General features: G+C 55.0%; 1 protein-coding gene across 1 annotated transcript; it reads left to right on the forward strand.

Moving 5' to 3' along the window:
- The first annotated feature begins 298 nt into the window (after positions 1–298).
- On the forward strand, positions 299–9,755 carry VSIG10L (V-set and immunoglobulin domain containing 10 like). The gene is made up of 10 exons (XM_060651882.3): positions 299–1,865; positions 1,946–2,776; positions 3,210–3,503; positions 3,664–3,948; positions 4,863–5,117; positions 5,566–5,844; positions 6,076–6,372; positions 7,200–7,313; positions 7,531–7,685; positions 8,400–9,755. The coding sequence occupies exons 1-10, from the start codon at positions 1,826–1,828 to the stop codon at positions 8,469–8,471; spliced, it is 2,622 nt and encodes an 873-aa protein (XP_060507865.2). The 5' UTR covers positions 299–1,825; the 3' UTR covers positions 8,472–9,755.
- Positions 9,756–11,801: the final 2,046 nt, after the last annotated feature.

Raw genomic sequence — 11,801 nt, forward strand, 5'->3', positions numbered from 1 at the left:
AAGGGAGGAATTTGCTGGCATCTTTAAGTTACAAAACTTCCCCCATGAGGTTTTGAGGGAATTAATGTAGCACCTCCAGAACCACACCTAACGCATAGAAAATGCTCACTATGTATTATTACCCTTGTCATTACCATCAGCATGGTGAGAACTCCCTGGGTGAGCTCAGGGGACTGGATGCTGAGCAGAGATCCTGAGCCCCAGCATGGGGTGGTAGCTTTCTTTCTTTCTTTCTGTTCTCGTTTTTTTTTTTTTTTTTTTTTTTAATGTTATTTATTTATTTACTTATTTATTTTTTTTTTTTTTAATTTTTGAGAGATGGAGCATGAGTGGGGGAGGGACAGAGAGGGAGATACAGAATCTGAAGCAGGCTCCACGCTCTGAGCTGTCAGCACAGAGCCTGATGCAGGGCTCGAACCCACGAATTGTGAAATCATGACCTGAACCGAAGTTGGATACTTAACCGACTGAGCCACCCAGATGCTCCATGGGGTGGTAGCTTTCTGAAGGAGTGAGCAGTCTGGCCATCCTGAGCCAAAGCCCACCTCCTCTCTCTGGCTGTGCAACCTCCTCCAGGTCCCTTGACCTCTCTGAGCCATAGTCTCCTAGCCTGTAACACAAGGATAATGACACCCAGCTCATAGGGTGTTTGGAAGTGTTTGGCCAGATAATGCCTGGGAAGCATTTCGCATGGTTCCTGGCACGGGAGAAGTGGTAGTTATTATTATGATTCTTAATCAGGTGAGGCTGCAGGACAAGTTGTTGGGGGGGGGGGGGCAGGGAGTGACCAGAACATTCCAGGTAGAGAAGAGTGCCCGCAAATCTGGGAGGGGAGAGATGGGGCATGAGAATGGCAGGGTATTCAAAGAGTGAGAGGGTGGAGGGTGTGGCTGGAGTGGGTGGGTCTGGGCCACTCAGGGTCTGGAAGGGTCCTTGGATGTCTCCTGAGGGCACAGGGGAGCTGTGGGAGGGGCAGGGGCAGAAAGAGGGGCCATGTGAGGATCCAGGGACTGGCACTGGTGGAGATTTGGAGGCTGGAGGGAGGAGGCAGAGCGGATGGGGCCTGTGCTATGGTCTGGCCAGTGGGAACCCAGAGGTAAGGCTGTGACAGAGATTCAGGGGGCAGAGCAGGAGGGGAGGGGGAGAGAGGAGGGAAGACGCCCCACAGCCTCTGCGTAGATGGTGCAATGGCACTTGAGATGGAGAGCCCGGGAAGGGGGTTGTGTTGGAGGGAAGACGCTGAGTTTAGGGGGATGCAGGGCACTTGAGGCCCTGGGGGGCACGGAGATGCAGCTATGGGTCTCTGGAGAGGGACTGGGTGGGAGGGAGCCAATTGAGACTTGGTTCTGAGGGCAGCAGGGAGCCATGGGAGGAGTTGGAGCAGAGCAGGAGCAGGGTCAAATGCAGGTGCTGCAGGCAGGACAGAGTGGACTCGAAGCCGGAAGCTGAGGAGGAGGAAGCCTGAACTGAGGCCAAGGCCATCAGAGGTGGGACTCTCTGAAGGGTCACCTCACCCTCCTCCAAGAAGTCTTCCTGGCTGCCTTCCCCACGGGTTTGCTACCACCACGTTTCCACTGGGACTCCTTTCCCGCCATCTTCACCTCGCGTGTGGGGAGAGCAGAGTCAGATGGGACCAGCTGACGAGGACCAGTGGGGTGGGGGTGGCTGGCTCTGCTACTAGATTGGGGGTGGGGGCACCTCCCTCTGGGTCTGGCTTCCTTCCCCGCCCAGGAAGCTACCAGTCCTGTCGGACTTGTCGACCTGGGAGGCACAGGTGCAGGTCCTGGAGTCTCGCTGCAGTGTCCTCACAGGTGCGGCCAGCACCATGGACACCTCACGGGCTCTGCTGCTCTTCCTGCTCCTGGGTAAGTCCCCTGCGCAGCCCCTTCCCCACCAGTCCGCCCTCTTGGCAGCTCCCCAACGCCCTCCCCTCCTCTTCTTGCAGCCTCCGGAGCAGGGGTCATCACCCACAGAGCCTCTTCTGGAGTTCAGCAAACCAATTTCTCCTTGGACTCAGAAAGCTCTTTCCAGGGCCCAGGTTCGAAAGTCTCCTCCATGAAACCCCCCGACTGGAAATTTCCAGAGCAGTCTCCAGGTTCAAAAACCACTGCTGCTATCCCTCATTCCAAACGGTTTCCTGAGGTCTCAAATTTTAACGACGTGCCTAGGTCAAACGTTTCTGCTGAGGGCCAAAAGTTGAGCCCGGATCCTCCTACCGTCCCTGAGGTCCCTGGTTCCGAAGTATTTTCTGATATCTTGGGTTCTCAAGTTCCTGCCGAAAACTCAGAGCCGTCCTCGGTTAAGACCCCAGCTTCAAACATTTCTGCTCAGGCCCTGGAGACTGAAGTTGAGACCCCAGGTTCACAATTCTTCCCTAAGGATCAGGACCTTAAAATATCTGCCCAGAACCCCGAATCCAAAGTAACTGCAGTAGCCCACCCAGTGGAAAGCTTCCCCCAGCAGGTGGGGAGGCCTTTGTCGGTACTAGTGGGGACCACCATCCAGCTCCCTCTGGTTCCAGTTCCCAGCCTTGGCCCTCCTGCGCCTCTGGTGGTCTGGCGCCGAGGCTCCAAGGTGCTGGCAGCTGGAGGCCTGGGGCCGGGGGCCCCCCTGATCAGCTTGGATCCTGCTCACCGGGACCGCTTACGGTTTGACCAGGCCCAGGGGAGCCTGGAACTTGCCTCTGCCCAGCTGGAGGATGCTGGGGTCTACACTGCTGAGGTCATTCGGGCTGGGGTCTCCCGGCAGATTCGGGAGTTCATGGTGGGTGTATATGGTAAGTGGGCACTGAGGTCCAGAGTGCAGGCTGCAGGGTCTGCTCTGCCAGACCTTTGGGCAGATCGCTGCTGTCTGACCTGTTTTCTCCCCTGAGGAAGGGGTTCCTGGACAGGGGAGAGAAGACTTCTAGGCTAGAGGGAGGAAGGATAATAGGGGCTGGGGGCCAAGACAGGGGTTCTTGAGAGAAGTTGGGCCTGGGGATCAAGACTCCTGGGGGCTTGGAATCACGGGTCTCTGGGAGAAGAGGCGGTGGCGGAAGGGAGGGCGGGGGGCGGGCCCTGGGGGACTTAGTGGGTCCCTGAGAAGGAGGAATCCTGGGCTTGGGGCCCTGAAGTCCTGGGTGTGAGGAGTGAAGGCCGGGGCCTGGAGTCCTGGATCTGGGGGACGAGGGGGCCAGGGACCGGGTCCTGAGCCCATTCCCCTTCTCCCAGAGCCCGTGCCCCAGCTGTCTGTGCAGCCCGAGGCCCCCGAGATAGAGGAGGGGGCGGCCGAACTCCGGCTGCGCTGCAGAGGGTGGGGGCCGGGTCGCGGGGAGCTGAGCTGGAGCCGGGACGGACGCACCCTGGAGGCAGCGGACCCTGAGGGAGCGGAGCCACCGCGGATCCGCACAGAGGGCGACCAGCTGCTCATCGGGCACCCTGTGCGAAGCGACCACGCCCGGTACACTTGTCGCGTCCGCAGCCCCTTCGGCCACGCTGAGGCTGCGGCCGACGTCAGTGTCTTCTGTGAGTCGGGGTATGCCTCCGGTCGGGGGCTAGGATCTGGGCGCTCGGGGTCCCGACTTCCTGGGGAGGAGGGGGTTTGTTGGAGGTCCAGTCCTCGCGGGTCGTGGCGGAGTCCCGGGTGACCCCAACTCTCCCGGTTGCGACCCCTTCCCCCACCCAGACGGCCCGGATCCTCCGGTCATCAAGGTCTCCTCGGACCGCGACGCCACCCCCGCCCTCTATGTCACCAAGGGCAGTAACGTGACCCTGCGCTGCTCCGCCGCCTCGCGGCCGCCCGCAGACATCGCGTGGAGCCTGGCCGACCCGACGGAGGCCGCCGTGCCCGCCGGCCCGCGTCTCCTGCTGCCCGCGGTCGGGCCGGGCCACGCCGGCGCCTACGCCTGCCTCGCCGCGAACCCACGCACAGGCCGCCGCCGCCGCTCTCTGCTCAACCTCACCGTGGCAGGTGAGCGGGCCCGGGCGGGACGGAGCGGGCTACGCCGAGGGGGCGGGGCCGCATCAGAGGGGCGGGGCCAGCAAGGGAGGGAGGAGACTCCCCGTAAAAGGGGCGGGGATGCCCGGGAAAAGCGGCGGGGCCAACGAGGGCCTGCGGGACTTGTTCGACTGGGTGAGGAAGGTCGCGAGAGGGGAAGGGGGCCAGATTCCCGGGCCAGGAGCAATCTCAACAAATTAAGAGGAGGATCAAATGGTGAAGAGTGGAGGCCGGAAAGGGACGGAGTTTCAGTTCCTTGGGCCAGTTAAGTGGGATCAGCAAATAAATTACCTGAGGGCCCCTGGGTGGTTCAGTCAATGAGCTACCGACTCTTCATTTCAAATGACGTCATGATCTCACAGTTAGTGAGATCGAGCCCCACCTTGGGCTCGTGCTGACAGCGCAGAACCTGCTTGGGAGCCTTTCCCTCTCTCTTTCCCCTACCTCCGCTCATGCTCTCTCTCTCAAAATAAATATTTTTTAAAAATTACCTGGGGAAAGGGGAGGAGTCATTAGAGAAGGGGGCTGGGCCATTGTAGAAAGGGCCGAGTTATCTTAGAAGAGGTCGGGGGGAGGGGTGTCGCACCAGTAGGGGCATAGATGTCTGGTTGATGGCTCCCAGTAACTTGGTGGAAGGAGGAGGACTAGAAAGGAAGGGGGGGGGGGGTTATGTTTGCAAGGAAAGAAATCCGTGCAAAGATGTTTTCCTAGGAGAGAGGGGCAGTCAGTGGGGCTGCCGCTGCCCACTCAGCCCGGAAGTTTCTGGGAAAAGGGACGCCTATGGGGCGGGTCCAGGTGAAGAGGGGTGGGCGTGACACGCGGAGATGAGGGGCTGGAGGGGCGAGGGGAGAGAGGCCGAGCCCCTGTTCTCTCCCTCTGCTCCACAGATCTGCCTCCGGGGTCCCCACAGTGCTCAGTGGAAGGCGGTCCAGGGGACCGCAGCCTCCGCTTCCGCTGCTCGTGGCCCGGCGGGGTCCCCGCGGCCTCCCTACAGTTCCAGGGTCTCCCTGAAGGCGTCCGCGCGGGGCCGGCGCCCTCTGCGCTCCAGGCGGCTGTCCCCGCTCACCCCCGGCTCAGCGGCGTCCCCGTCACCTGCCTCGCTCGCCACCTGGTGACCACGCGCACCTGCACGGTTACCCCGGGTGAGAGCTGGTGGGGTTTCTTTCCTGTTTCCCGGGGAAGGGGTATACATTTTAGCTCCTTTAGGAAATGAGAAAGGCGGACTTCTAACTCCAGGAAAAGAGATTTCCTTTGTCTTCAAACCTACAGAAGCACCGATACCTCAAGCAGGGGAAGGGGCCACAGTTTCTTTCCTGGACCCAGGAGGAGGGCTGACATCTTCCTACGTGTCCAGAGCAATAAATGGTTGAGAATAATATGAGTTCCTCAGTCCAGCACCTGGGCCATAGTATGTATCTAATAAGTCCTTGCCAAGGAGATCAGGTGATGATGGACTGAGACATGGGCAGTGCTTCCTCATTTGGCTAACGTGTTGGGGTTTCACAGCTCTTTGCTTCACCAAAGCGGGCAGGACTTGGTCTTTGACTCCAGGGTCAGGTCTGGACTCGGCCCGGTTTCTTCTACCTGCAGAGGCCCCTCGGGAGGTGCTGCTTCGTCCTGCGGTGGAGGAAACACGGTCGGGGGAGGCAGAGGTGGCGCTGGAGGTCACTGGCTGTCCTCCACCATCCAGAGCATCTTGGGCCCGGGAAGGGCGGCCCGTGGCCCCAGGAGGAGGGGGTCGTCTGCGGCTCAGCCCAGATGGGCGCAGGCTCCTCATTAGCAACTTCAGCCTGGATTGGGACCTGGGAAATTACTCCGTGTTGTGCAGCGGGGCGCTGGGTGCCGGGGGCAACCAGATCACCCTCATTGGTGAGTCCATTCCTTTCCCAGAACCCAGAAGTCCTCTCTTCCCTCAAACCCGGTCCCCAGCCCCTTCTCCATCAGATCCAAGAGTCCAAGCCCTCAGTCCCCTTCCTCTTGTAGGCCTAGAAGTCTGGCTCTCCAGACCCTCTACCCCAGGACCTACGGGTCCAGGTCCACGGCCTCCTTCCCTCTCCCATCTAGGACCCACAAATCCAGCCCCCACCTTAATTCCCCCAGGACCTTCCGTCTCCTCGTGGAGGCTGCAGAGAACCCGGGATGCAGCAGTGCTGACTTGGGATGTGGAACGCGGGGCCCTGATCAGTGGTTTTGAGGTCCAGGCACGACCAGAAGGCCCCAACCTGGGTAGAGCCACCACCTACAGGGACTGGATCACCCTGCTCACCCTGGAGCCTCAGGAGCGGTCAGCTGTGGTGCCCCTTCCTCATCGGAACCCTGAGACCTGGGCCTTCCGTATCCTGCCCACCCTGGGGGGCCAGCCAGGGACCCCATCACAAAGCCAAGTCTACCAGGCCCGTGAGTTGGGGCTGCTACCCTCAGTCTGTTTCGTTTATCCCCCTTCTCTGCTTGTATCCATTTTCTGGGGCTCCTTTAACAAAGTACCATGAACCGGGTGTCTTGGACCAATAGAAAGATACTCTCTCACAACTCAGCAGTCCTCCTTCTAATGGAAATGAGGGCCGTGCTCCCGCGGGGACTCTGGGTAGATGCTTTTCTGGCCTCTTCCAGCTTCTGATAATGGCCATTAGTCCTTGGATTGAATCCTTGGAGTTCCTTGGCTTGTAGCTGCAGCGCCCTGGTCTCTGCCTCCAGTTTTCCACAGCCTCCGTGTGCGCACCTCTGTCTTCTTCTTGTAAGGACACTAGTCCGGTTGGGTTCGGGCCCATCCTCATGATCTCATCTTGACTTGATTGGTTGAATTGTGTCTCCCCCAGAAAGCGATATTGACATCTTAACCCTCAGTACCTGTGAATGTGACCTTATTTGGAAATAAGAGTCTTTGCAGAAGATTGACTCTATATCTATGATAGCACATTATTTCTGTCATAGCACATTTAGTGTTTGTCATAGCATAACCCATACTTAGGATATTAATTTGTGCCTTCATTTCTGATTTCCCTGAAAATGAATCCCCATGAGAGTAGGTATCTGGGTTTGCTCACCAATGGATCGTTACCAGTAGAGTGCCAGGCACACCACAGTTACTCAGTAAATGCACAATGAATCAAGAGTCTGGGGTCCCAGGTTCTTGGGTCCTATAAAATAGTTGGAGCAGGGAGCTTAGGAAACTTGGCTCCAGCTCTGGTTCTTCCTGCTTCTAATTATCCTCTCCGGTCTTCCAGACCCCACCCTGAGCCCAGGGGCCATTGCTGGCATCGTCCTGGGTTCCCTACTGGGCCTGGCGCTCCTGGCAGCGCTTCTCTACCTGTGCATCTGCTGCCTGTGCAGCTTTAGGGGTAAGTGAGGGGCCATCTGGGAGGGTCCCTAGGAAGAGACCCGCTGGAGACCTGGCTGAACCAATCAGCGCAGCCACAGGTCATTCATCCCGCCTCCACCTCCATATCAGCCAATCAGAGGAAGGCTCCGCCTCTCAGCCTTGCTTCCCTGCTCATTGGCTGGGCTAGTATGTTGGTACAGCCAATCGCGTGTTTCTGTTTCTCCTCCTCTTTCCAGGAGACTCTCTGAAGAAAAAGAAGCATCCCCCCTCTTTGCCACCTGTGGTTCCCCCACTGGAAAAGAAGATGCAGAGTGTAACCCCAGTGCAGACCCCACTGCCTCTGCCCCTCAAAGTCCCGCTGGAGGACCCTAGCCCAAACAAGGCTCACCAGGTGAGTGGTGCCCCAGTGTCCTTCTGGAATAGGGGTAGAACTTTTTATGGTTTTTGTTTGCTTTTGTATTTATAAAAAGATTTTTTTTAACGTTTATTCACTTTTTGAGAGAAAGAGAGAGAGACAGAAACCGAAGCAAACTCCAGGCTCTGCGCTGTCAGCCCAGAGCCTGTCGCGGGGCTCAAACCCATGAACTGTGAGATCATGACCTGAGCCAAACTCGGGTGCTTAACCGACTGAGCCACCCGGTCTCCCCTTTTATGTTTTAATCAGGGAGAGGAGACGGTCTGAGTTCTCTTCCTCCAGGTTTACTTGTTGGTTTACAAAATTAGTAAGTTCCCCCCCCTTTTTTTTAATATATAGAAATCGGACAGGAATTCCCACCCAATTTTTGTCATGTTAAGAGTGAAATTCCAGCTTACCTCCAAAGGAGAGAATACTCCTTTACTCTTCCATAAAAATTGGCAAAACTCCCGTTTTCTTTCTGAAGTGGGAGGGAATGTCTTCTTCCCTGAAAAAGCTGGGTTGTTGCATGTCTTGTCTCTCCCAAGGGTGGGTGAACATTTTTTTATTCTCCTTTTGCAAGTGAAGGGAACCCGGCTAATTTCTGAATAGCGTGAGCTAGCGCTAGAAAAGCGTGAGTCATGTCACATTCAGCATGTCACGTTCAGGGTAACCTCTGAGGTTGTCTCCTTCCCTTCCTTTCTCTTCCAGGCCACTGGCCCCAGTCCAGTCATCTCTCTGGGTGGGGGCCCAAGGACTGTTCGGGCAGCCACACAGGTGTGACCTGCTTTGCACAGGAGTTTTTGGGTAGGACTTCCTGGTAGGCAGGGCCATCCTGTCCTGCTGTGACTAAAGACTGGACCCTGAAAGTGGGACTTCCTGTCTCCTTCTCAGTGCAGAAGACTCCACATGTATTTGCACAACCAAGCCACTGTGGCTCCTGGGCTGGGAGAGACCCCCGCTGATCTACCAGTGTGGTTTGCACACCCTCTAGGCAAGCGAGGGGACTTCCTACGTCCACTTGCTCCTCCAGGCCACCCCCATGCAGCTCCCAGGGTCTTTGTCTTTTTTTGTTTTTTTAATGTTTACTTTTGAGAGAGAGCGTGTGCAAGTGGGGGTGGGGTAGAGAGAGAAGGAGGCAGAGTCCCAAGCGGGCTCCACACCGACAGCAGAGACCCCAACGCAGGGCTCAAACTCATGAACCGTGAGATCGTGACCTGAGCTGAAGTCAGACACTGAACTGACTGAGCCCGCTAAGGCGTCCCCAGGGTCTTCATCTTAAAACAGCTCAGACTGTGTCCTTTTCTCTTTAAACCCTTCCGTGGCTGCCCTTTGCCCTTCAGAAATCTTCCTGCATCCTCACTGTGATTTTCAAAGCCTTATGGTTTGGCCTCTTGGCCTCTGACCACCCCCTCCTGCACTTTCACCCCTGCTCCTTGATTAACACAAGGCTTTTTTTTTTTTCACCAGATGCTGGATTTGGCCTCCAGGGCTTTGCCCCAGAGGTTGCTCTGCTTGAAATACCACTTTTTGCCCTGTGCCATCCACCTCAGTGATTTATAGGAAATATATATTTGGTCATTCAGATGACCAAAATATGTTTTGCAGATATATCTGGTCTTGATCCACGGTTTCTGAAAATGATTCAGAGCCATAAAAGCAAAATATCCATTTCTTGCTATTAATGAAGGTGACTTTTGGATGCCCCCAAAGGCGGGGCTGGTTGCCTGGAGGGTAAAACCTGCAAATGGGGGATCTGGAACTTTCAGACCCATCTCCAGGAGGGGGAAGGACTGGAGGTTGAATCAGCCAATGGCCAGTGACTTAGTCAATCATAATTATATAATGAAGCCTCCATGAAAACCCATAGGAACAGTGCTTTGGTCCATTTTGGGAGAGCTTCCACTCTTGGTGAACCAGAGTGCTCCCACGTACCACTAAGCTGGACTCCAAGATCCACAGGGACAGAAGTTCCTTTGTTTGGGAGCTTGCCCTGTGTATCTCTTTGTCTGGCTGTTGATTCCTGTCCTTTATCGTATCCTTTAATAAACTGATCAATGTAAATAACTGTTTCCCTGAGTTCTGTGAGCCACTCTAGCAAATTAACCAAATCTAAGGAAGAGGTCTTTGGAACTTCCAATGTGTAGCCAGTTGGTCAGGAGCACAGGTAGCAGTTTGGGGCTTGCAGCTGGTGTCTGAAGTGGGGTGTGGAGGTGGTAATCTCGTAGAACTGCACCCTTCACCTGGAGAATCTGATGCTACCTCTGGGTAGAGTGTCAGAATTGAGTTGGTGTCTGAGAATTGCTTGGTGTTGGGCTGCTAGAAAGAAGCCCATCAACCCAATCAAAGGAGGGATGTGGAGATTCAGAGCACAGTGAAGCGAGGCTTTAATCAACGTTCTTGCAAGAGGGAGTATCTGACTGACAGGCACACTTGGGGCAGTCACAGCAGACGATTTATCTCCTAGCACGCAAGTCCCTCCCCTGGTTCCTCATTGGCTGAGTACTACAGAGGTTATAGCCTGACCCGGAAGTTGCCTATGCCCATATAAGGCAAACAGTAGACTGATTGGAATAAATGTACATTCCCTGAGGTGATGCAGAGACTTTCAGTCCCTCCTCCCTTTGTTCTTTGGCACATGCCCATTGCAAAGCCCGCAAAGCTGAGAGGGGAAGAACCAGGAAGTGAAGTGTCTAAGAGTTTGGGAGTCCATTGTGGTGGACTATTTCCAATAGGTTGTAAATCTATTGTTAATTAGCATAGCATTTATTTGGTATTTCTGAAAATGAATCATCTCCTTTACTTCTCACAGGGGGAACCCCCCAATGTTGGGATCAGGTCCAGAAACCCTAAAAATGTAACCATTACAAGCTTAGGAGACCCTTCCCTAACCCATGACCCTAACCTGCCTTGACCCTGACCCTTCTGCTCCTCGAACATAAATACAGAAATACTTGTTTAGCCTCTGACTCCGTCTCTAAACTGAGAACTTCAGGAAGGCAGAGACTGTGCGTGTCATTTTATCCCCAGCACTTAACACAGAGCCTGGCACATAGCAGGCAATCAATAAATACTGCACATATTTCGGTGCCAGCGAAAGGCTGGGCTTGCAGCTGCTGTCCCCAATGATGTCTTTCTTTTTTAGCTGGGTTTCTCATTGGAAATTTAGGGAGTGCATCAATGAAGATTCCCTTGGCCGCAAGAAACAAAATAAATGGTGGCAAAATGGATGGTGGTTTCAGGCTGGCTCAGCAACTTAGTGACCCCATCAAGGACCTGAGCTCTCTACATCCTGCTCGGCCACCCCCAGTGGGTTGGCATATTGTCTTATGTAGCAAGATGGCTGCCACAGTGCCAGGCATCACCTCTTCACACAACTGTATCTGAAGGCAAAAGGAAAGGAGCAAGGTTCCCTTCCCACACCCCTTCCCTCGACCAACCTCACTAGTGAAGAAAAAACTTTCCTGGAAGCCTACTGGCAAAGTCCCCTTATTGACCCCAAACTAGCCACGTCACTGCAAGTGAGGCTGGGAAACCAAGTATCTCAGCCTGTGTCGTGGGAGGCGGGTCTGAGAGCAAAGAAGGAGGAAACAACCAAAGCAAGGGCAACCAGCATCTGTCTCCGGGAAGGAAAGGATGTGAGGTATTCTGGTTAAAGATTGGGGTGAAAGAGGCCTTTGGGAAATAGAGCTCTTAGATCTTTCTGGAAAGGTGAAGCCTGGGGTGCTGGGTACCTGGATCCTTGATGTCATTTGTGTATCAGAGCTTTCATTTCCTTTTTAATCACCAGAGTGAGGAACCTAACACACGTTGGCTTCTACATACAGGGGGCTGTGTTGCTTATGTAAGTGAAAGTGGGCATCAGGTAAATTTTGATCCAGCTACTCAAATGATGGCATCGTGGACTCAGTTTCTTTAGCTCGCTCCCCCTCCCCCGGCCACTCTGTATTTCAGCGTTTGTTTCATTCTCAGGCTCTACATTCCCCACCATTGCTATCCGCACAGACCCAAGATCTTCCATGTAATGGAGAAAAGCAACTCATCTAGATACACCTCACACCATTGAGCTACATGATCCAGTGGAATAGCATCTTGTGAATCCATACAGCTCTG

Source organism: Panthera onca, chromosome E2, assembly GCF_046562875.1.
Source record: "Panthera onca isolate mPanOnc1 chromosome E2, mPanOnc1 haplotype 2, whole genome shotgun sequence".
NCBI lineage: Eukaryota > Metazoa > Chordata > Mammalia > Carnivora > Felidae > Panthera > Panthera onca.

Bases quoted from the DNA above. Each gene is read 5' to 3' on its own strand.
- VSIG10L (XM_060651882.3), top strand. From the start codon at position 1,826: ATGGACACCTCACGGGCTCTGCTGCTCTTCCTGCTCCTGG. The intron at 1,866-1,945 runs GTAAGTCCCCTG...CTCTTCTTGCAG, and splicing joins GCTGCTCTTCCTGCTCCTGG to CCTCCGGAGCAGGGGTCATC. The intron at 7,686-8,399 runs GTGAGTGGTGCC...TTTCTCTTCCAG, and splicing joins GCCCAAACAAGGCTCACCAG to GCCACTGGCCCCAGTCCAGT.